The sequence below is a fragment of the Leptonychotes weddellii genome, chromosome 2 (genome assembly GCF_054177405.1).
Source record: "Leptonychotes weddellii isolate Sample4059 chromosome 2, ASM5417740v2, whole genome shotgun sequence".
Taxonomy (NCBI): domain Eukaryota; kingdom Metazoa; phylum Chordata; class Mammalia; order Carnivora; family Phocidae; genus Leptonychotes; species Leptonychotes weddellii.
In genome coordinates, this window is record NC_138370.1 from 142,617,690 (window position 1) to 142,643,149 (window position 25,460).

Below are 25,460 nucleotides of genomic sequence, written 5' to 3' on the forward strand. Positions count from 1 at the left end.
CACCTGGGTGGCTCAGTCGTTAAGCGTCTGCCTTCGGCTCAGGTCATGATCCCAGGGTCCTGGGATCGAGTCCCACATCGGGCTCCCTGCTCAGCGGGAAGCCTGCTTCTCCCTCTCCCACTCCCCCTGCTTGTGTTCCTGCTCTCGCTATGTCTCTCTCTGTCAAATAAATAAATAAAAAATCTTTAAAAAAAAAAAAGAGTCTCCTATGGTTTACCTCCCTCTCTGTTTTTATTTTATTTTATTTTCCTTCCTTACATTCATTTTCTCACTTAACTTTGATGTGTTTCTCCAAACATTTCCACCAGGGAACAAATCCGTATTATATGTGTCACTTTTCTCATCATCATGCACCCCTGCCACCCCCAACTTTCATCAAAGGTGCTCACCTTTTACTTGAAAAGAAAGATAGAGGCTATCTGATTTGAATTCTCTACCTCCCTCCAACTTCAGCAAAGTACCACTTTCCTTCCAGGTCCGGAGGCAGCCCTCTTCCTTCCTATCTAAATTAATTCCTCCACATTTTCTACCCTTGGGCATTAGGTGATGAAAGTCCCAACAGTTTTCTGCAAATATGGATTGCCTAAAAGAACCAATTATTTCATTTAGAATAGAATATTTTACACAAAACCTGAATACTTTTGAAACCTAAGGTTTTAAATCTTGGATACAGGGTAACCGTTATTTGAATGAATGAGACATTCACAGAAAAGTATTGGTAGAAGTTGAGTAAGAATATAGGTAAAGAGCAAAATAATGTTAACTCCCATCTTTATTTTCCAGAGTTTTTCCTAATTTTTAGTTCTCGAGGATTTTGCAGTATGTTGAAAAACATCATTATAATTTTATACTGCCCAAATAGACACTAAGTGGCCATCAATTTACTTTACTTACTTCTTTATTTTTTACTTTATTTACTTTATTTTATTTTATTTATTTTAAGGTATTGCTGCACTGCAGGATTACATTGGGTAAGAAAAGAGGAGGAAAAAAAATCCTGGGCAGATAAATTCTTTTACTTTTTGTGATCCCTGCCCAAAGTTGCTCTTGGTTTTTAGGTATTGGAACTTTTACATCATATACATTAGAATTCTAACACCTCACAAAGTTCAAATGTGTGTCAGTGGAGAGAATGATTAAAATTGCTATAACATTTGGATCTTTATTGCTTTAGATGCTCTCTTGCTGATCATATTCCATGCCAAATTTCTAATACAAATCCCCCTCTTGAAATATTGACATAATGTAATGCTTCTTTTTGAAAGACAGTGAGTACTAAGGAATGATATTGTCTGGTCAAAGATCATTGTGCTTTGAATATATCATTGTTATTTGTCCTTATATTAGAGAACCATCTGTGACCGAATTGGTACAGGAACAGGAGCAAAACCAGCTGTGGTTGACATTACACTCCAGCTGGGAGAGCCTCAACGGGACTACTTTGCATGAACTGTTGGTAAAAGGGTAAGACCGCTTGCACAAGAGCTGTGTAGAGTGGATTATGGAGCAAGAGTCTATCATCAGGGACCTTCTCCTACTTCTAATTTAAGATAATCCAAATTTATCACGTCAATAAAGAACATCCATAGAATGGTGATTGGCCTTTATATTTCAACACTGTTTGGCTTTATTTCTTCTTTCTAGACATAGATTATTTTTTCTCTTGCTAATTACATGTTTCTTTAATGATGATTACAGCAACTATCATGGGGAAGGAAGAAGAACTTAGGTTCTAATTTTGGAGTTTTTTCACATCCTATTCAAAGTAAATTCTCATATCTGCAGTTTGTACAGATTCTACATATAACTAGTTAACAGGGAATTGAAGTAATGAGAACTGATCAAACTTGGACAGTCTGAGGAAAAAAATTGACACAAAATGAAATTATAATCAAGTAGCCTTGAAAGAATACTTCTGAAAATTTTCCCTAAAAAATCATGGCATCTTGAACAAGGCTGTCTCCCTTGTCTATGGCTGGGGATATGGGGATATGGAGGAAATCGAAGGAATTAACACTTATTTAGTGGCTATTACATTATAGGGTCATAGCTACAGAATATTTAAATAACTTGATCAAAACTCACAGCCCACAGTGGCCTCTCAACTCAAACCAAGTTAATCTGACTCCAAAGCTTTTAATAAGTGCTAGAGAAACCACTTAAGAATTTCAAAGAAATCAAAAGGTAGGCCATTTCTCTTTAGAATGTCTTGAAAATTTCCCCAGAGACCGAACTCTGCAGCCAAATTTCTGAAGGACTTCCTTCAAAACAATGACCTGAATCTTTCAACAGAGTGATTTTTCCCCCCAAATTGCAAATGACAGAAAAGCCCCTTCAGGTTTAATACATACACACATATGTACATAGATACATTCAATTGTAAATTGGGAGTTGGTAGAACTGGTTCTACTTCTGGCTTACTAACTAGATTTGTGATCTTATATAACCACAATTTCCTATAAAATAAAATTTATTTTATTTTTATTACAGATAGTCTTTGCTGTTTTTTCCTATTTCTACAAGTTGTGATTTTGGGATCTAACTAATTAACAACTGATTATTGAGTATCTCTTCTCTGGCAGGTTCAGTGCCAGGTTGTGAGGAGATGTAGGAGTGAGTGAGGGGAACAAGGGCCCTCATTCCAAGGAATATGCTATATAGGTGGACAGAGAGACTATAAGCCAGTAAACAAAAGGAATTTCAGATATTTGGAAATACTACAAAGAAATTAAGGATAACAAGATAGAGAGTAAGGAGGAGACAGGACTTTAGGTTGTGGGAAGGCAAAAAGCAGGAATGTTTTTCTGTATTATATAATTTATTGATACAAATAATTACGCATGCCCCCATGCAGATTTAACAAGAAATGAAAGCACAATAAATCCTCAAAAAGGAAAGTGGACATGACATATTTAGGGATTTTTTTTTTTCTGAGAAATCTATGATTCTAAGCACATCACAGTATTTTTGACAGTCCCAAAGTGTCTTTTGTTTTTTAATTTATACTATGAATAAATGCTTCATGGTTGGAAGAGAACTTCGTGATTGAAATTTAATGTACCCTAAAGTGAGTTCTCTTGTGCAGCCACATTGATAGATGTTAAAACATGGCCCATGTTCTTACCTTTAAAGGTTAACTATGATTTTTAGAAAGGTCTTTCTTTCCTGAACTTACTTCCTGTTAAGTTCTACTGACTGGTTCTGATCCCACCACCTAGAGATACATGGAATAAATTTAACCCCCCTTCTTCCTGTCAGCCAATCATAGATCCACATTTTAATATCACAGGTCTCAGGGCGCCTGGGTGGCTCAGTTGGTTAAGCGACTGCCTTCGGCTCAGGTCATGATCCTGGAGTCCCTGGATCGAGTCCTACATCGGGCTCCCTGCTTGGCAGGGAGTCTGCTTCTCCCTCTGCCCCTCCCCCCCTCATGTGCTCTCTCTCATTCTCTCTCTCTCAAATAAATAAATAAAAAAATCTTTAAAAAAAAAAAAATATCACAGGTCTCGTCAAAATTTTTTTCCAGTCTAAAAAATTTAGTTCCTTTATCTGTTCTCTAACTGTTTGAAGTGATACTTTATTTCTCTCAAACTATTTGCAACTTCTTTTGGACATCCACATAAAAATCTGACATGCTCCTTCCTCACCAAAGATTCTAAGAAGTAGCCCAGTTCCCTTGCCTTCCTCTGCCTACTTTGAAAATCATGGTTTGAGTCAATATTCTGGGTGGTGCCACAGCCAAGATGATGTGGGAAACTTTGCTAACAGTAGTTTCTTTTCCCACCCATGTGACATTATGTTATGATGATATTAAAGAAGCTTAAAAAAAAAAAAAGGTACACGTCCTCCATATACCCTTATTTCCAAGGTGATATTTGACAACAGCCCTGCCTCAAGAATTTCTGCATGAATTTCTATTACTCAAAGAATGTGACCTCTGGGAATGGTTGAACCTATGTCTTGCTTTTCACTGGTGAAGTGTTTGAAGTGAATGATAAATATGTAACTTAACATTATGCCATTTTATGTTTCCAAATCTAGGCAGGCTTGTCATAGCAGAAGTAAGATTTCTCTTCTGTGTACTAAACAAGGTGAGAGCATTAGTGGTGTGGCAATGGAATATGATCTTAATTTAACTGGGTTGGCTCAGGGGAAGAACAGGACTTTGCACTTAACAGCAGAGACCCAAGTATCTCGCTGGGTTTAGCGGTGAATCACACGCTGTCTTTCCTGCTCCTCGGTAGACTGCGGGCGTCGTCCTGCTGCCCGAATGAACAAGAGGATCCTTGGGGGTCGGACGAGTCGCCCCGGAAGGTGGCCATGGCAGTGTTCCCTGCAGAGTGAACCCAGTGGACACATTTGTGGCTGTGTCCTCATTGCCAAGAAGTGGGTCCTGACAGTTGCCCACTGCTTCGAGGGGTAAGCTGCACTTTGTCCTTTGGCTTTGCCTGGATTTGATCATTTTGTCCCTTGGGCCTTGTTAGTGGCGGATGTCATTCTGTGAAGCCACTTCAGTGCGAAAGCCACAGTTGATCTACTTCATCTGCTTAAGTTTTTTTACTCTTGATGTTGTCATCCTATGTAGGTGCTAATCATTTATTGGAAATGGATGTATATTGCTTATGAATTTTTCCCTAAAGAGGGAGGAAGAGGAAGACGTTTAGGAGGTTGACTGTCCAGCTAGCATTAGTCTCTTTGCTAGCCCTTTTAAATACATCGAATACACCTGAGGTTCAACAAAGAGGATTGATGTATACTACAGGAAGGTGAGGATACTGGAGGGACTAGTGAGGACTTTGAGAAGGAGAGTTAAAGGTACCACAATATGTGTATAAGGGTTCTCCAGAGAATGAGAGACCAATGAGAGAGGAGGGCTGAATTTATTTTAAGAAATGGTCTCACATGATTGTGGGGGTTGCTGCTGAGTCCAAAATCTAATGGTGTAGATCAGCAGCCTGGAGACTCAGGGAGAGTTGCAGTTGGAGTCCAAAGGCAATGTGCTGGCAGAATTGCTTCTTGCTCAGGAGAGGTTAGTCTTTGTTCTCTTTAGGTCTCCGATATATGGGATGAGGATAATCATATTATGGAGGGTAATCTGCTTTATTCAAAATCCACCAATTTAAATGTTAATCTAGCCCAAAAAACACCTTCACAGAAGCATCTAGAATAATGTTTGACCAAATATTTGGGCGCCATGGCACAGCCACATTGGCATATAAAATTAATCATTACAATATGCCTAAAGGGAGCAGAAAAATAAGACAAAGGGCAAATCTACCCTAAATTGACAACCATCACTGTAGAAGGTCCTCTCCCGTTCCAACCCTCTGTTGTGTATTTTAGGAGCAAAAAAACCCCAAGCCCAACAGTTACAATAACAAACACACACAAAAAATCCCAAACATTTAGTATGTTCACACAAGATTCTGGGGGTCAGACATTTGGACATGACTTAGCTGGTGCAGTTTGTCTCTGATCAGCCATGTCTGGGGCCTCAGCTGGAAGATTCTAAGGCTGAGGGCTGGAACCATCGGAAGTCAGGCAGTCAGTGCTGCCTGTTGGCTGGGGCCTTAGTACATCCTGGTGGCTGGCACCCCCCAGAACCAGCTTCTCCAAAAGGGAGACCTAGCCTCCAAAGACATACATGGTGCCTCTTCTGTGTGATTGGTCAGAGCCCTCACAAGCCCCACCCAGATCCAAAGCAAAGAAACAAAGGACTCTACTCTCAGTAGGAGGAGGATTTGAGGACAGGTTTTAAAAACCACCATACCACTTTTTCTCCCTATTTTTTAAAAATAATTTTACTTTAAGTAAAATTAAATATTAAATAATAGCAAAAATTCAAAACGAAATAATTCATAGTTCTATCACCTAACTAAATTGTTTTCATTTGATCAGGTTAAGTTCTAGAAAAAAAATGCAATTTCTTTCTTTCTTTTTTTGCCTATTGTTTTATTTTTAGCTTTGCCACTTACTGTGTCACCACGGATCAATTCATTAACTTCTCTGGTCCACAGTTTCTTCACTTGTGACATGAGGGAAATAACAGTCCCTACTGCACAGGGTTGGTGCGGGCAGTAAGTAAAATAGTCTTGTGCAAAGCCTTGGGAACCATGCCTGATGCTGATCAGTGAACTCTCAGTAAAGGTCAGCTTTTCTTTTAAAAAATTACTGCCAAAAATACGCATTCTACCTTTCCCCTTTGTATTACGGCATGAGTATTTTTGCACTTTGCTGGCAGTATTTTTATCTTCTTCCATACTCTACTTTCTCATCAACATCACAGTAACCCCTGTTACAGCCTAGCCAATGTTCTTTCTCACCTATAAACACATTTTTCACAGGGTGCTGCTGTTTGCTTTTACAACTTGGAATCACAATCTGTGCTTCTGTTTGTTAAGTTGTTTTTCTCATACAACAATATATTATGGACCTCCCTCTAGGTCAATGGATGTAGCTCTAGCTCTTTTTCAAAACTAAATGATATTCCCTTATCTACATTTACCATAACTTTTTCTATTACTCCCCAGATAATGGACATTCAGGTTAGTTCCAATTTGCTGCCATCTTAATAATACTGCAATACATCTTCTCAAACAAAGCTACTCACCTCCTTGTCCTCTTGTTTCTATAGGCTAGAGTCCCAGCATGTATACTTAGCTCTCCATGGGGGTTCCAGATATGAATACATGTTTCCTTCCTTGGAGTGCTAACCTAGTAAGGAGGCAGACATTTAAACAAGTAATTAGAATATAATGCAATAAGTGATTATAAAATGGAAATGTGTATATCCAGTTGATTGTTCTTTTTGGGAAAATAAAATATAAAAAATTAAACCAGAACCTCCTCTTGAGAAGTTTTAATGTGTAAAGATCAAAAATGATTGGGAGAGTCTGTGTAGTGTGTCGGGAAATACATGACAGTGTTATTGCTTTGGAAGGGGCCAGATGTTTCCAGATGTCTTTTCCAGTTCTGATTGATAACTCCGTGATAAGCAGAGATGACACTATCAAGAGTGCATTCATCAAAACACCTAATTTAGGATTACCTAAATAAATCCAGCAGTTCTTTAAGGGAATAATATTCTTTATGTGTCAAGCCACTTCTGTCATTTCCGTATGTGGTATCCAAGCTTCCTCTTTCACTGATAGCTCTGTAAAGTTAACAAGAAACCTTGCAGTAGAGAAGAAATATGTGTTTACAATTAAGGAAATGGATATTATATCAAAGGTCTTGGTGAAATTTCATGGAACACTAACTAAACAGGACTGTTGAGAGGGACCTGGCCTGTCCATAAAAAGCTAGAAATTGCCCAACATCAAATAAGCCTTTGCTTGAATGTGTGCTAATAACGGATTCCATGTTACAATCTCTCCAGTGGCCTGCAAGCTTTGAGAACTTCTAATTGTAAGCCTTATTCTCTGCTGAAGCCATCAACTGCTGCAATTAATGGGATTCACTTCATATTGTGATTCTATACTTTGGCAAGGCCCAGCGTGACCCATCTGTAGGTCTTCTCAAGCTTGTCTCTTTTAATTATATTGGTTTAAAAAAAAAAAAAGGACAAGTTTGTTTTGCTCTTTTATGGAGAAGTATTTAAAAATCCCAAATGAAAATTAAAAACATATGAAATACTAAGCTGATCAGATCAAGTCCCATATGCCCTAATCACAACTCAACTTTAACACTTGTGAGAAAGAAAGACTGGCTTTCAGGGGTAATTTAACAAGCAATTTTCTGCCTTCTTCCGCCTCTGAAAGTCTTAAGGCTGAACTTCCTAGGCTGGCCCACAAGTAGTCATTGTCAGAAGCACCTAATTCCTCTCCAGGAAATGCACATGAAAAATGATCACCTCCCTATATGAACATAACCCTTAACCCCGCCATGTCACCCACACTGTGATTTCTCCCAATCAGCTCTTCTCTCCAACAGGACTGCAGTTGCTGGTCTGCATGTGTCCCCCAGTGATTTCAGTCCCACATCTCCTCGTGCTCCTTCTCTTCTCAGTTAACCTTGTGCTCCAAGCTCATCACGTCAGTCCTTCTGGACAGCTCCCTCTCTCATTCTCCACAAAACAAAATCACTGTGCTTGCCCAGCTGTCCTGGTCTAGCAGTCTGTTAGTGCACTCAGAAAAGGAAGTGAGAGGCTTAGTCTGTTTTTTATTAAAAGTTAAATCATGATGTGTCCTCATGATTCCCTCTTTATCTCTAGGTGCTTATGAACTGTGCTGGTAATTCACAATGTGTTTTTCCGTTCTATCAACTTAAGCGATTTGATCCATTCCTGTCAGTAATAGTGTCCGCTAAAGCAGAAATTCTCCATTTTGGATCCATACCTCCCCTGGGGTGCTATTTTCCAGCAGCACTGGACAGTAAGCAAATGTGGTTTTAAAAAGTCCTTGGTGACAATGACCTGACTCCACGCTTGCCACTGCGCTGCCTCCTATGGAGATATTCTCTCTCATCCTCCTCTCTCCAGTGGAAAATATCTGGGTTTAGCATGTGGCCAGAAGTTGGCTTAAAATATGCGCCAAACCTCATAGTTTCTGGGGCTCACAGAAACTGGGAGCTCCTCCCCTTTTAAGCTTTGTAGTGACTTATGTGTTTCTTCTAGTCATGCAACTACCTACCGTGTCCTCTGCATCTGCACCTGAACAGCTAACAATTGCTGAAGAATATCACACACCCTGACAGCTAACAGCGCACATAAAATGTGTGATCGTGAATCTCGAATGAGCATCTAACAATATAGGACACTTCCAATATACCTCCACAGCAGAGTCACTTTTCTACCCTTAGAGACAACTATCTGACATCTCCTCTCTCCCCAAATCCTCTCATCCTCCATTGGTCTCACCTCATACTTCATGGAGAAAAGAGACACCATCATGTATTTCACCTTGTCTTACCCTTAATCTCAACAAATTACCTGTAAATGTGGCCATATCCCCTTCTTTCCCTTGACTTCGGGTGGAAGATGTGTCTCTGTTTCTATTTAAGATAATCATATCCTCCATCTTTTTAAAGACTTCATTTTTAAAATCATTTCTGTTTTGCATCATTAATTTCTCCTTTTTGCTGGATCCTTCTCTTCAACAAACATGCCTTGATATCACTAACTTAAGTCCCCTTCTCTTGATTTTCCATCTCTCATCAACTATTGCTCATTCTGGCTGGAATTCACAGTAAAACTCCTGGGAGACTTTCATGCAGTCATTGGCCCCCCTTTTCCACTTCCCATCTTCTCCTCAACCGATTTTGGTTGAGCTCTCATCAAAGTCATCACAGGTATAGCACAGATATGGCCAAGTCTTTGATGACTTCCATCTTGCCATATCCAATGGTGACTTTTCAGTTTCCAGTTTATTGAAACCCTCTCTAGTATTTCATCACTACATCTTTCTTGAAATACTTTCTTCACTTTTATCTTAGAAAAACTAAAATAGTCTTGTTTTCCTCTTATTTCACCAACCTACCCATTTCTTTCTCTTTTCCCATCTCTTCCTTTTTTAGGCCACTGAATGCTTTAATGCTCCAGAGCTATTATGGACTGCAGGCTTTGTTTCCCCTCCAAATGCACATGTTGAAACTCTAACCTCCAACAGAATGGAATTAGGAGGTGAGGCCCTTGAGAAGTAATCAGATCATGAAGGTGGAAACCCCATAATGGGAATAATGTCCATATAGGAAGAGGAAGAGAGCTTGCTACCTTTTTCTGCCATATGAGGTTACAAAAAGAAGATTGTTATCTATAAACCAGCAAGAGTGTCTTCACCAGAACCTAACCATGCAATCACCCTGATCTCGAACTTCCAGCTCCCAGAACTATGAGAAATAAGTGTATGTTATTCTAGTTATTCAGTCTATGGTAATTTGTTATGGCATCCTGAGCTAAGACAAGGACCCAATTCTTGGCTTTCTTATCGGTCTACAGTCATCTAATAATATGGTTGCAAATACATGTACATATTTGAAATATGAATATCAAGTATTGATATGAATATCATTATGGATATATTTGAAAATAAAATATGAATATCATACATTTATTCATGACTTCCAAACTTATATCTCCAGCCCAGATTTTTCCCAATCACCACCCTTACCCACCGACTTTAAACATGTATATTTAACTGCTTAGATGAGATGTCCATTTGAATGTGTAATAAACATCCTACTTTAATTGCCAAAGCAAACTTGGTTCCTTACCCTCTCCCACTGATTAAATAATTGTGTGCCTCACAAGCTTTCCCCATCTCAGTAAAAATCATTATCCATTGGTTCACCAAACCTAGGAATCATCCTTAATTCCTCTGACATTTACTCAGTGATAATTTCTGTAGATAATTTCCAAATTATCTCTAACCCAACCACCTCTCACCATCTTCATGCTATAATGCTAGTCTAAGCCATCATCATACCAGGTCTTCAGTATTATATTGGTTTCCTAGGGCTGCCATAACAAAATATCATAAACTGGGTGGCTTGAACAACAGAATTTTATTATCTTACAGTTTTGGAAGCTAGAAGTCCAAGATCAAGGTGTGGGAAGGGTTGGTTCCCTCTGAAGGCTATGAGAGAATGCCTCTCACCTAGATTCTGGTGGTTGCTGGCAATCTCCGGCATTCCTTGGTTTGTAGAAGCATCACACAAATCTCTGCCTTCATCTTCACATAGTGTTCTCTTGGTGTGCATCCCTATCTCCAAATTTCCCCTTTTTATAACGACACCAGCCATCTTAGGGCCCATCCTAATGACCTCATTTTAACTCGATTACCTTTGTAAAGACCTTATCTCCAAAAAGATCATATTCTGATGTACCAGGGGTTAGGACTTCAACATATGAATTGGGGGTGGGGGAAACATAATCAATCCATAACAACTGTTAAAACAGTTTCCTATCTGGTCTTTTTGACTGCTCGCTTGTCCCCTTATTGTCTATTATCCACACAGTGAGATAGTTATCTTTCTAAAATGTAAATCAGACCATGTCACTCCCCCTGCCTTAAACCCTTCCCACTGTAACAAGAATAAAATCTTCTCATCATGGCCTTTCAAGATCTAGTCCTAGCTCTTGGACTGCATCACCCTCTACTCTCCCATGGTTCACTGGGCTGCAGACATCTAGCCTTTCTTGTGTGCCTGGAATCCTCCAAGCTCATTTTTACCTCAGGACATTTGAATTTGCTGCTTTTACAGTTAGAGTCACAAAACTACCTCCTTCTGGTCATTAAAGTCTCTATTTAAGTACAACTTTGTCAAAGACCTTCCCTAACCATCTTGGCTACAGTGAAATCGCCCCTCTCAGTCATCTATCATATAACCCTATTTTGTCACTTCTAAGTGCCCAGGATAATCTTATTTCTTTATATATTCTTTAGTGCAGTAGAATAAAAGCTCTGTGAGGGCATGAACTGTCTTCCTCACCCTTGTGTTTTCATTTCTTTTAGCATGGCATATATAGCAGCCACTCAATAAATATTTGCTCACTGACTAATCAGGTCCTTCTAGATGTTTCTTAGTAATCATATGTGCAGTTCTTTTAGTAGTTAGGACTATAATTTGTCTGGAACTAGAAATGTTAATTCATCTACTGAAGGTCAATGGTGTCTCACTGAGTCCTCCCAAATCTTAGACCACACATCAGGTCAACATTGTCATGTACTAAGCACCTGTATGTTTTATCAAATGGAAGATGAATCTTATGCATATTGTCTGAAGAACATCCTCTTTGAATAGAGAAATTGGAAGCAAAGGAAACTCCAAACAGTTCTGTTTTGTCTTAGTTCTTTGCTAATATTATTTGCCACAGACAGAAATTTTCCCCTTTCCTTGTCCTTGCACATTATTTTGCAGAGAAGCCATTTTTATGTTTCCCACATTTCTCCTTTTTAAACAAATCCCTGTTCAGTCTATGATTAAGAATTTCCAGTAATTGCTACACTTTCATGCCTCTCTTTTGTGATAAAGTTCCCAGTTGCGAAGCTCTGGGATCCTGATGCAGTCTCATTTACTCTTTAGCTGATTCTTCATTTTCTTATTGCAGTCACTTGTGATGGTAGCATTAGAATTTGGCATTTTATTTCTTTCATCTCTCTTGATCTGTACTTGAAGAGTCCCTGGATACAATATCATGTCTGCCTTTTTTTCCCCCAAACATTCTGAAATCTGATACTTGAATTTCTAGGATATGTATGTGACTATCCTCTTCTCTTGCTTTTTTGGATCCTGGGATAACAGGATTGTTCACTTTCTGTAATTTCATCACTGGTGGCTAGCTCCCCATCATGTCCGGGAGATATGTTCAGGAAAGAGAAGATCTCTTCCTGCTATCTGCCATCCTGTCACTCACCAAAAGCATGTGTGACATGCTTTTCTGTGGCCAGTACCCTATTCCGATGTAGGTGCCTGTGGACCTTTCTTTTTGTTCCAGAGAAGTTTAGTAGAAAAGGTGTGGTCTAGGGGTTTAAGGGACCAGCATTCTGTTACCATCATTTACTACCTCTGTGACTTTAGATGAGTCATTCATCTGCTGTGAGTCACTGCTTTCTCTTCTATGAAATGGAATAAGAATTCTTGTTACATCTCACAGTTGGCAAGACCACTTGAAATAATGTGTATAGAAATACTAGGAAAGCTATGAAGTAGAGCTCTTATACTACTGTAAATCCAGGCTGCTGGTTTATTTTGCTTATTGTATTGCCTTTTTTGGGGGGGGGGGCAACATTTAAAACTGTGGATACCTTAAAAGGAATCCAGAACTCTAGCTTCCCTTGAACATTCAAAAGGTCAGGTCCTACCTGGCATTCCAACATGACAGCAATAAGCAGGATTGGAGAAGTGGATGACCCTCCAGATGGGCAGAGCCTGTGATTTGACACACTCTGCTATGACTTCCATCTGGTCCCTTCACATATTCACTCTGTGATCACCCCATTCTAAAGTCTGTTCCCTGGGTGTGTTGAAGAGAATCCTTTACAAATACCAAGGGCAGAACACAATATTAAAAGTAAGAGGGTTGGAAATCCAGTAGTATATTTAAAATAAGTTTAAAATCCCTCACTTTGGGACGCCTGGGTGGCTCAGTCAGTTAAGCGTCTGCCTTCAGCTCAAGTCATGATCCCAGGGTCCCGGGGTTGAGCCCCGCATAGGGCTCCCTGCTCAGCGGGGAGTCGCTTCTCCCTCTCCCTTTGCCTGCTGCTCCCCCTGCTCATGCTCTTTCTATGTATTAAATAAATAAGTAAGTAAGTAAATAAAAGTAAGTGGGTCGTGAGATTTGTAGAACAGCAATGATGCCATTATGTGATATTTCTTAGTGCAAATTTGGTCACCTTCAACTACCTCCAAATCACTACTTAGCTGTGCTATTTCTGGAGTAAGACTTGTAAAATAGGGTGGTTTCTATCACAGGTATTAATTATAAATATTAATTTTTTTTCTTAAAATGATGTTAAATATATTAAAGCAAAACCAGAAAGGATGAAAGAAAGGGAAATTTTATGCTCTTAAGAAAAGATGAAGATAGAACATCTCTAAACCTGGCTAGCTAAAATAAATAAAAATGTGGCATTTTTGTGTCTAAACTGGGGTTCAGGCTGGCATATGTAAACCAAATTGACCAGTTCTTATGGCCAAGGATGGTGTGCCTTTAATTTTGTATAAGTTTTCCTGCATGTCATCTAAGATGTATATGTAGCTGGGCTTTCTCTCTAGAGCTGATGGTTGAAGAATTCTACATTGAAATCATATTATCTCAATGTTCTTTGTAAAGTGTATCCATTATTAAAGTAGTAATATAGGCATGAAGCAAATTAGACCGTAAATGTGAATTTCAGACAAGGAAATGCCACCTGGAGCTAGAATGAAAGGAGAAAAAGGTCTCTTAACGTCTTCCTCGGCCATTTTCACTGTGATTGGTGGATTTTCACTGGACTTCCTCTCTGCCTGCTTCGTCCCTCCCAGAACATGAGGGGTCTCTGCAGAAACTTCTCTAAGGATGTGCCATTTCTCTGTGCTGCTGTTTTGAGGTCTGACAGCTCAGTTTGAAAAAGTACCCCTTATGCTGAAGACTTTCAGTGGGTATACTTGGCTTTTTTTCTTTGTCGCTCAAACTCTTCATTGGAAAGCCCATATGAACATAGCTTGTTCCTATGTATTTCTCCACGGGGGGTAATATGAACTGAGATTAGACTCGTGTGGCATTCACGTAGCTCTAAATTTTCTTTCCTCTTTTTGCTTCCACCAATACGGGGTTGTCTCTGCCGTTATTTCTGACTCATTCTTTCCAGCATGTGTTTACTATGCCCGTATACCATTGATACACAGTTCCCTCACTTTATATGCCCATTTCAAGTAACAGGTTGTGGTTTTTCCTGGTTTTTGCCAGACTTGGAAAAAAAGACGTTAAAAGAGACTTTATTTTTTCCGTCATATTCATAAAAAGGAAAAAGAACAATATCCTCACTGATTACAAAAATTATGTGAATTTCCTGTGTACTCTTTTGGTTGGTTTGTTTTTGGCAGATGTTAATGCCATAGGGACAGTAGCTTGTGTAGCAATAAACTACTAGATACAAGTTAACATTTAGCAGTTCTATTTTTCACTGTTAGAATTAGATTAAGCACAATCTAGTAATTAAGTCTGAAATTTGTTATTTCATCTTGTTACAAATAATTTGCAGTGTTCAACTGTTTGAAACATTGCTTGTGATTTAAGCAAGTGGATGAATATTTGTTAGAAGCAAAATTTAGTAGTTCTGAATCCAGGTCAAGAAGCTATTAAATAGGCAGAAATTGAAATAAATTGTTGCTTGATTTCAGATGCCTTTAATAGAATCTCAAGTGAATATTGAATTTCTCAAATGGTCATCACTTACTTCTGTAGATGAAAAAATGGAAGTAACAAGGGAAGGAGGGAAGAAAGGGAGGAAGTGGAAGGGAGAAAAAGGAGAAAGCAAAGGTGAAGGGGAGGAGGGGAGAGAAAGAAAGAAGGGAGGGAGAGAGAAAAGGGAGAGAGAGGGAAGAAAGAAGGAAAGAAAAAGAAAGAAAGAAAGAGAGAAAGAAAGAAAGAAAGAAAGGAAGAGAGAGAGAAAGAAAGAAGAAATGACATGCTCTTTGAATGATGGCTTTATTTAATGAAAAATAATTCTTCTGTAATATTATCTTGTAATGCTCATGAAATTGCACTTCCTGCGTTTTACTATGATTGTTTCTTAATTGTTCATCTTCACTCAATTCTAAAGTTTGTGTGGATGGGAATCATGTCTTTCTTGATTGTTGTAATCCCTGCACAATGTTTGGCATGGAGGAGTTGCTATAAATCTATGCCTATCTATATGTATCTCTATGTCTATATTTATATCTACATTCAAAGATGACATCAATTCCTGTTCATATAGTCCTAAAATTATTATTTTTTACATTGGCAAAACGATAGAATGCATGGACCATGTAGAGCAGTCTTTCAGTTGTGTACTCCAAGAATCCAGCAATGCCATAAACAGGTTGAACACTGACCTTGGCCACTTCTTTCCTAACTCTCCTGAAATCTCAGCCTTTTGAATCTTTGCCATGCATGAGAACACAATGAAGAAAAGCATGCCAAGGAAAGAAGGAATATAGGTGAGTTTTTGTCTGAGACTCTCTAGGGAGCTCTTAAAAATATGGATTCCCAGGCCCCAGCCCAAAACTTTCAATTGACAGGGGGTGATGCCCAGAAGATCGGTATTTAGAAGCTTCAGCCTGGGTTGAAAAACAACTGTTCAGTGGGACAAATCAACCTACTCTAGTTGGGCAAGCTCCCAAGTGGGGACGGTGGTGGCATGGCTCACTTAACGCTACCACTGTTATATGGTGACGTCCACTAGGAAAGCCCCACCAGCACTGCAGTCCTCTACACGTCCACTCCTTTGCTCCTAGCCCACTCTGGTCCTCCAGAGTGGACTGGGACTGGGAATGGAAGAGAAGGTGGAGGGACTGATGGAGAACAGACCTTGCCTAGGTGGCTGGATTTGGCCGTTAGTACATGTTTTGAAACAACATGCATTGAGCCACCATTAAACGAATACTTGTTGAGAACCCACTGCATCCCTAGGCCCGTGAATGCAGCAGTGAACAAGACCAACCAAGGCCCTGGTCTCATGGAACTTACATTCTGGGTGCAAGGCAGAGAATAGAAAACAGATGTACCAATGTCATTGATATCAATGAGATGAAAATCAAAGCAGGGTCAAGAGTAGAGAGTGATGGGGACAGAAAAAAGCCTAGACTGGGTGGCCAAGGAGGGCAGCTGTGAGGAGGTGGTGTTTGAGCTAAGACCTCAAAGAAGAGAAGGAGTTAAGGTGGGAACCATATGGGAGCTGAGAGAACAGAAAGGAAAGAGCCTCTGGATTGGGGATGTCCTCAGCATATCCAAAAATAGAAAGTCCTTGGGGTTGGAATGGAGCAGGTCATCTCAGAGGCCATGAGGAGTCTACAGTGTATCTCAAGAGTGATTCAAAGTCCCTGGAGAATTATGAGCAGGAGATGGACTCAATCTAATTTTGTTTTTGAAAAGATTACTCTGCTGCCATGAGGAATATGGGCTCGGGGTGCTAAGAGTAGAAGAAGGGCCACCAGCTGGGAAGCCACTGCAGTCATCCAAGTGCATGACAGTGGTTTATATTAAGATAGATTGTGGAAGAGGGAGAAACAACAAGATTCAGGGTATATTTGAAAGTGGAGTGGTGAAGACCTGCTGATGAAGATGATGTTGGGATAAGAGAAAGAGATGATTCAACTCTGTCACATGGTTGTAAGTACTAAATATCTGTAAAATGAATCCTGAATGCTTAGAACATAGTCAAAGATGTGGGAAGCACTAAAAAAATCTCAGCTATCATTAAACATATAAGTGAGTTTGTTGAATGGATAATTGGGTATTTAAGTTTGCAGCCCAGTGGGGAGGGTGGAGATGCACGTTTGGGAGTTACCAGGATTTGGTGGCATTTAAAACCCCTGGTCTGGATGAAATCTTTAAGGGGATGAGTATGGAATAAGAAGACTGACAGTAGAGCCCTGGGTCACTTCGACATAGACTTGAGAGCAGAGAAGAAGAGGAGACCGGAGGAAAAAGGAGAAGAAAGGAGGGGCACCTGGTGGCTCGGTTGGTTAAGCGTCTGCCTTCGGCTCAGGTCATGGTCCCAGGGTCCTGGGATCGAGGGTCCTGGGCTCGAGCCCCACATCGCGGTCCCTGCTCAGTGGGGAGTCTGCTTCTCCCTCTGCCTGCCACTTCCCCTGCTTGTGTGTGTGCTCTCTGACAAATAAATAAATAAAATCTTTAAAAATATATGAAAAGAAAGGAGAATAAAAAGTCAAGGCTAAGACATTCCTCCAAGAAGGAGCAAGTGCCTCAGAGAAATGGCCAGTTTTCAGGCGAACCTTTTGAAAATTTCAAGCCAAAGGCTTAAAAAGGTGACCCATGACTTCCAGTGGTCAGTCTCAGACTGCATTGTTTTTGAGCACTTGCTCGGATTATTCTAGTCAATCCACCTAAAAACACTTCACTCACTTAACTTTCAGGACTCTCCATGTGCCAGAATTTCCTTTCTCTTCTTCATGTCTTTATTATTTTTCCCACTCAATGAAGCAAGTAACCCCCCTGCCTGCCTTTCAAACCGAAACAAATTTTATTTACCAGAATAGCCCCATTCTAGAAGCATGAGCTTCGCTTTCCACAAGAATACCTATTTACGAATTGCTCAGGCCATTTTAGAAATGCCTCTTACATAAATACGTTGGGCGTGGGAAGAGCCATTCTTTACGTAAATATTTTAAAAGTTACTTGTAAATTTCAAAATTTAACTTAAGAGTTTAAGACGCCAACAGCTCTTGAATTTGTTCTTTGAGGAGAGAGAACGCTGCCGTCTGGAAAGTGGTGTTTGGCATCAACAACCTAGACCACCCGTCACCGTTCCTGCAGACGCGCCTCGTGAGGACCATCATCCCGCACCCGCGCTATAGCCGAGCGGTGGTCGACTACGACATCAGCATCGTGGAGCTGAGCGAAGACATCAACGAAACCAGCTACGTCCGGCCGGTCTGCTTGCCCAGCTCAGAGCAGGCCTTGCAACCCGACACGTACTGCTATATCACAGGCTGGGGGCACATGGGCAACAAAAGTAAGTGAGGAGCCTCGGGAGGGAGCACTTGCCTTCCGTTTGTACCTGAAAACCACTGTGTTACCTCCCAGGCTTGGGCAACAGTTTCCCGGTTTCACTTCCGGAAGTGTAGCCACAAAGGGCAAGGAGTAGGGGTGTGTGTCACGCTCCTCTCCCACACGCAGTACCCCCACCTGCCACCCTGCGGCAGCCTCAAAACTCCTCCTCCACACCTCGGATTCTCCCTTCGGGTGAGCCCCTCACTCCCCATGTTGTGGAGCCGCCCTGCAAGGGAAGGTCTGTCCGTCATCCTGCTTCAGACCTTCTCTACCAGCGATGCGCACCGGCAGGCAGAGCCCCTCGGAGCCTCTCTCGAGCGGCTAGGCTGTTCCAGTCCCGCAGTCAAGCTGCACGCACCGTGTGTTATGATTTGGTCTTGTCAACATCTATAACACAGCCTGAAAGTCCGGGCATGCTGGTCTAACCCTCCGTCTGGGGCAGTGCTCTGGCTTGATTACTTTTCTTTTCCTCGAAGTAGCCGTTGTTCTTGTTGAAGCATGTATTAAGAGGGGAGAAGCACGAGGCGAGTTACCTAATCAAGTTACTGATCCAGTTTCTCATTAATAAAATAAAGGAGTTGGACTAGATGATCGCGGTCAACACTTCTGATTGAAAATTCTGACGCCAGACAAGCCTTGTCTTTGAAATGGCATTTTAAGTAAAGAATATGCTTCCCTGGGTATACAGATGTCATCATTTCATATAAGGCTGGCCTCATTTTTGAGTCATTCTGCCCTCTTAGATATTTGGTTTCTTCTTCTTTTTTTAAAAACCCCAGTGCCTTTTAAGCTGCAAGAGGGAGAGGTCCGCATCATCCCCCTGGAGCAGTGCCGGTCCTACTTCGACACGAAGACCATCACGGCGCGGATGGTGTGCGCCGGCTATGAGTCCGGCACCGTCGACTCGTGCATGGTAAATTCTCTCCGCGTACCGAGGACAGCCAGTGCTGCGTCCGCCGCGCTGGGGCCCTGTATACTCACTATCATTCCCGGGCGGCCCTTTGGGAATAGTTTTCGGAGATTGCTTACTAACCGATGTTAAATTATTCACAATATGTACTTTCTCCGGTACCCGAGTGATCCCCTTCTCCTCTCCATGCCCTTCGCTCCGGTTGCCTTCAGCTTTCGCGTCTCCTGCCTGGGGAGCCAGGAAGGAAAGCCGCTGTCTGGAGTCGTGGTGCCAGACTGCGTGGGTCGAACACGAGCTCTGCCTACGAACGTGGCACACACCTGTGCCTCAGTCTCGCCACCTCCAAAATGGACAGTATTTAGCAACTCACAGGGATCTCATGAGGAGTAAATGAGCTAATCCAAGAGAAAGTGTTTAGAGGAGCATCAATAAACGTAATTACTATTTTTCTCCAACATGATCAGGGGGGCAAGACCATCTATATAATTCCAAGTTTGACGTCCTTACGGGGCAGGAGTATGTGCGAGTTCCCACCATGAATTCACATACTTCTTTATTTCCTAGGGTATCGATCCCTCTCTTTGTGTTCGGTATGTTTGTGTTCAGAGGCCATACAGAATACACCTAATCTCTGATCTTTTCAGATGTAGCCAATACTGATGTTTATAAAGCCATAGTGTCTCACTGCTAATCATATGTGGGGGCAAGAATTGCAATGCTTAAGCTGAAATGTCAAGAATGAAAATCTCCATACAAATGAGATAGAACAGAGGCTGCCGTCACCTTACTGTAAATAATTCTGATGTGCTATTTTCCATTCACGTACACTAACTGAAACAGTCCTAAGAACTGTTAGGAAATGCAGCAAGTTGCCAGTGTCTTTCACTAAAGAATCATTCACAAAGCAAGAATCTTGAAAATAGAGAGTTATTCTGGAGTATTTTTCTGAAGTACTGTTTGAGTGGAGAAAAAAAAAAATCTTTGCATGTTCCATTTTGGGTACTTTCAACATTTATAAAATGGCTCAAAGTTTAAGAATGAGAACAGTTACGAGAGAATTCGTTCCGATACACTAAATTAAAAAATAATTATGACCTATTTTGATAAGCACAGGAAATGGCTGAGACGTCTGATTTCAGGGAAATAGGAACGTAGTCCTTTCCCAAGGTACCCCCGTTCTTTTAAATATCAGGGTCTAAAATGTGCATTTGGAAGTTCCATCGGTGTGGTGGAAAGCGTGCTCCCTCTGGTTGGCAACGAAAGCCTTGTTTAAACTTGCCAAGAAGTTGGCTAAGCTGGGTTTGGCTTCACTGTACCCCCAGGATAACACAGATGCCACCAGTGACTAATGTCCACTCCTGTTCATTACAGGGTGACAGCGGTGGGCCACTTGTTTGCGAGCGGCCTGGAGGACAGTGGACATTATTTGGTTTAACGTCGTGGGGCTCTGTCTGTTTTTCCAAAGTCCTGGGGCCCGGAGTTTATAGCAATGTGTCATACTTCGTCGAATGGATTGAAAGACAAATATACATCCATACCTTTCTCCTAAACTAATTCCAAAGATGATGAGAGACTTTTGCCAGCTACAAAGAAAATGGCCCTGTCAACTGTGGAGTGCTCCCCGCAGAGAGCCGTCCAGAAGCACTTTTCATGGACAGGGATGCTCAGCGGTGCACTGCAAATTTTCATGTTTGTTTTGGTCTCATTTTATTCAGTTTTTTCAATTTTAGTTTTCTCTTACTTCAAGTTTAATGACAGTCTTTAAAAAAAACAACAACAAAAAAAACCCCAAAAAACAAAGCAGATTTTGTTCTTTTGCCAGGCCTAATCTTGACAATAGCACAAAAGTATCAGCTCTGGAATAAGGCAGGTGCTAGGGTAACAGGTTCTAGAGAATTCTCTTTATCCCAGTCACAGAGAGGCCATTGAGATCCAGGCTCTTTGCCAGCTTTTGTTTCTCAAGCACAATAGCAGAGTGGCAAATTTCAATATTAATACTGGAGACTTGCTTTTGATTTATTAAGAGCCAAGACAGTTTACCTGCTTAAATTATTTACTGTTACTCAAGTCTGCATAATTCTGAAAACCTATGAAAGATAGTCAGAGGTAAGAGACAAGTGGCATCCATTTAGGTAGCTGAAATGGCAAGACATATTGAACACAAAGCTCTTTAGACATCAACAATAGCATTTAACAGTATAAGACTGCACGTTCTGAACTTAAATCAAGGATGTAACCTTACAGAAAAGTCTCCATAGAACCTTCCCTCTAGCTGGGATTTGTTCAGTGTGTATCAGCTGGCTGACTGAGACCTCAACAGCTAGAGTAATATTCGTGGGAAACATTTTGTTGTGCCTATGTGACAATGAATGGAGATTAAACTGTCAAAGGAGACTTGCTTTAGCCTGGAGAGATTCAATTTTTGAAAACAAAAATTAAATTGCACCCGACCTCCACTTCAGTATTTTCCAACTTCCCTGTGTTCGCCCATAATGATAAAATCACAGAAATGCCTCTCAAAGCATAGTTCAAGTTTGCGTGGAGTAAAACATTTTGTAATTTTCCTTGAAACGTGTTTAGTATCTGATGTTGCCATTGCCTCCCCTTGATAATTAAAACAAAAATTTTAAAAATGCTTTTAAGCACTAGGCCACTTTGTGCACATCAATTTCTGAAGTAACTAGCGGTTAAAAGTATTTTTTTCCGCACTAAAAATCTTCAAAATGCAAATTTTCACACTAAAAGTAATTTAGTTAGGCATCCATTTTGCAACATCCAAATGCCTTCGGAACAAGGAAGATTCCCCACTAACCTTCACCAGCACCCCGGACTGCCTCGGCATCCCCCGCCCCTGCAGAGACTTACCTGCAATTTTATACCTGGGTTTTTGTACTTTTTTCTATGTGTGCACATATTTCAGAATCGAAACGTTGCCTTGACACATTCCATGTTATTCATCTCCTGTTCCAGAGTTTGTGTAAACCTACTGAGAATGTGAAATCCAACAATGGAATTATGGTGAGGACTGTTATAGTGGTAGGTACATACTTCATGTAATAACTGTTAGCTTTGCTCAATTTATGTTCAGGCAAGTGTACCTACTGTACTTATTCTAAATAACCCTTAATACAAATAAAATGGTACAACCTTTTTTTTTTTTTTTTAATGGACATGGAACATGGAAATAGCAAGTCCCAGAAAACCATGCCTCCCACTTTACAGTTGGCCCCCAGCCGCCGACCAATCCGAATTTACCTGTCATGTGTCTGTCACAGGAACGTGCTCTTTTATTTTAGGTGATGGATGGCTCTCTACAATGAGAGGTTCCTAATAGTTTCAAGTCCCTTAGGAGTCCAAAGAAAACTTTAAACCTGGTAAGAGTGCAAGGAATCTTTCATGTCTAGAGTATATTTTGGGAGCCTGATATAATAATTCTTTCACAAATCTTTTGGGGTAAAATTATACCACAAAATATAAACTATTAATTTTTCCTGGCTACCAGGAGCAATGATACAATGCTTGGTCCCCCGAAATTTGGTAAAATACACTGAATACCAACATGCAATAGATCCCATCAGCTTGGGTTAACTCTGCGTAAAGTTATTTACTTGTAAATGAGACCCTTTAAAGGCTTGATACAGATCCCAAATCTCTTTTGCCCAAGGGCCAGTTATGTTTCAGAATCCAGAATTTTTCAGAATTTAAAAAATACAATTTAGCACCCAGTAATAAAATACATTTTTATAGCAAAATATCTGAATAATTACATTAAAGAAATTGCCTTACATCTGTTCCGGACATTGAATTTGTGCCTAATTTATGAAAAATTTTTCAGTTTCAGAGCTCTCGGGATTTTGGAGTTGTGGATAAGAGTTTGCGGACTCGTAACATGAACACTCAAGACTTTCTTCTGCTTTTATGCACGGATGCTTGACATCTGGGAGACTGACTTTTTTCCTCAGTTCTCTTGGCTTATTCTTCTTACCTTTAGATTCTAACCCTTTATTTATATTCAGGCAATGAATACCAGCTGCTATGAGGATGACAGATGATAGGACATTACTGATTTTTCCATATACGAAAAGGCCATTACAATATTCTGGGAAAAGGTAGGCTCTGGGATTTTCCTTCTAAACTCTGGTACCAATTACTGTTGGGTTCGGTGATACGTACAGGAGTGATGACAGGTTTTTGTACACATGATTTATTAAACAGTTTATTTTTAAAAATCATTAAAGAAAGCAGAAAACAACCTCCAATAGCCATGTGGGATTTTGAAAGTTCGAGAAATCAGTCTCTATAAAAGACTATTTGCAGTAATATCAGACAGTTACAAAAAAAATGTCAGACCAGGACAAAGAGGCAGCAGGAGAAGATGAAGCCCTGAGGATAACAGATTAATAGTCATAAGATCTTGATACACACATAGAACATCAGCATGGAGATTTCAGGAAGGAGATTCTGGGTGGTTAGTGGCTGGCAATTTTCAGATGAATAGATACTGAATTTTAAAAGAACTCAACAAAAATTGATGATCTTGTAACATCTGGGCTTAGTTGGTAAACTAGTCTCTCTGTTCCAACTAAAGCCAACACACATGATTTGCAACAAGCAACTAACTTGCTATCGACATTCCCGTCCTAAAATGTATTTAAAAACAAATTTTTCTAAGAACCTCACGGAATCCTGCTGAGAACCACCTGTATTAGTCTCAATGCATAATATCTCATTTTTAAAGGCTACAACACCAGAGACCTTGCAGATGGTTTTCAAATTGATTGTTTCATCTTGATCAGGCTATTGCAAGTTTTAGAACACAGGAGATTGCCAAGCAGGCTCCAGACTGAGCCGACTGGGTCTGTCCTACCTACGGCCTATGTTTCCCAGCTGACATCTGCACAGAGGCAGACCTCATAAAAGGTCTTCTCTTGCCCAAAAGCAGAGAGAGGAACATATTCCTACCGAATCCTGGCACCGGTCTGCCCCTTCCCCCTGAAGGCTCCGCCTCAAGAGAACATTGAAATGAGCAGAGACGGATGCCTTACATCGGCAGTCAGACGACCAAAGGCATCTTCCTGGAGGAAATGAAAAGCTATTAATAATCACTAACCACATTTTCAACAGTACAGTTATTACCCTATTTTAGGTACACTGTCATTTAAAAGGCTCTTTGGAATTTTTTCTTTGGAAATTAACCATTTATAACATTTTTTTTTTCATGTGGCAATCTATTCTGCGTTCTAACTGATCTAAAAACTACTTTTTTTTCATTAAAGAAAATTCAGATTGGAGTCTGCTCGCTGAAAGCATTTTCCTGGAATCTGAGATCTCCCAGTAAAATAAATACATCTCAAATGAATCCCTTAGGAATGTCTGTACGTCTAGGACAATTAAAATGCTTTTACAAAATCCAAAAAGTTTCATAAAAGCATTTGATTCGGGATGAAATATTTCACCTCCTGAAACTCAGTTCAGGTCAAACTGCAACCTCTCCTCCAAATGTATCTACAAACACACAAGAAAGGTCATCACATCAGCTTTTCCGGGCACAGAAGAATCTTCGTGTCCCTTCGGGAAAAATCCACCTCATTCCTGCTTGCTAGAGGGGCCTCTTCAAAGTCCCTCTTCCAGATTTGAAGGGAGACTTGCCGCTCCAAGGAGGATACCCTGCTTCTTTTTCTTTTCTTTTTTTTTTTAACCCTCGGAGGGCCTCGCCGTCCCTGAGGCCTTGGTTTCTGAGAAGTCTGAGTCCAAAGCGGTTTCACGGACAGACGAGCTCCCCTGCTCGACAGCACGAGACGGTGCTGACGCCGCTGTCAAGGCGGTAGGCGGGCCGGACGGGCCTCTTCTCTCGGACTCGGCAGCCGGGCGCTCAGCGTACTTCCACGGCGCCCGGCCCGCCGTTCCGGCCCCTCGCCACTTCTTGAGAGCGTCCGTCCTCTCCTCCGCAGTCAGTCTGTCCAGGTGCTGAGCCCTCTGAACTGGAGCCGGGAACAGGGATCCCTGAAGAGCCCGGTATGTAAACCTAGGTTCCGAAAAGCAGCACAGAATTAGAGTCACCGCAAACGCGGCTCGGGACACCAAAAATACTCACCAACTGGAAAAAGTAAAAGGGTCTGGGGGGCCCCTTGGCCTCCCTGGGGTAAAGGGGAAAGAGAAGCACGCTGTAAGATGGAGACAACAGCACTACTAAATAAGTTAGTGTTTGCAAAGCGCTGAGGGAACAGGGAGTGCCTGTCAAATAAATACAGAATAAAACCTTTAAAGTAGAGGTCCCCATAGTGCTACGTCAGAGGCTTAATGTTTGTTAGATGAAATGAGATAATACACGCAAAGCAGACAGCAGCACACGGT

At 40.9% G+C, this 25,460-nt stretch overlaps 2 protein-coding genes across 4 annotated transcripts in view; one reads left to right on the forward strand and one right to left on the reverse strand.

The window, feature by feature from the left end:
- The window catches only part of CORIN (corin, serine peptidase), a 189,216-nt gene extending 166,325 nt beyond the window's left edge, over positions 1-22,891 (forward strand). Inside the window, exons 14-19 of the mRNA XM_081813164.1 lie at positions 1,348-1,464; positions 4,042-4,091; positions 4,245-4,419; positions 17,887-18,158; positions 18,976-19,109; positions 20,478-22,891. Of these exons, the coding sequence (XP_081669290.1) occupies positions 1,348-1,464; positions 4,042-4,091; positions 4,245-4,419; positions 17,887-18,158; positions 18,976-19,109; positions 20,478-20,660 (931 nt within the window). The 3' untranslated portion in view covers positions 20,661-22,891. The remainder of the gene's footprint in view (positions 1-1,347; positions 1,465-4,041; positions 4,092-4,244; positions 4,420-17,886; positions 18,159-18,975; positions 19,110-20,477) is intronic.
- Positions 22,892-23,306: 415 nt separating this feature from the next.
- Positions 23,307-25,460, reverse strand: part of ATP10D (ATPase phospholipid transporting 10D (putative)) — a 94,901-nt gene continuing 92,747 nt past the window's right edge. For all 3 annotated transcript variants that reach the window (XM_081812414.1, XM_081812415.1, XM_081812418.1), the window contains one exon: positions 23,307-25,131. In XM_081812414.1, coding sequence (XP_081668540.1) covers positions 24,801-25,131 — 331 coding nt within the window. In that variant the 3' untranslated portion in view covers positions 23,307-24,800. The remainder of the gene's footprint in view (positions 25,132-25,460) is intronic.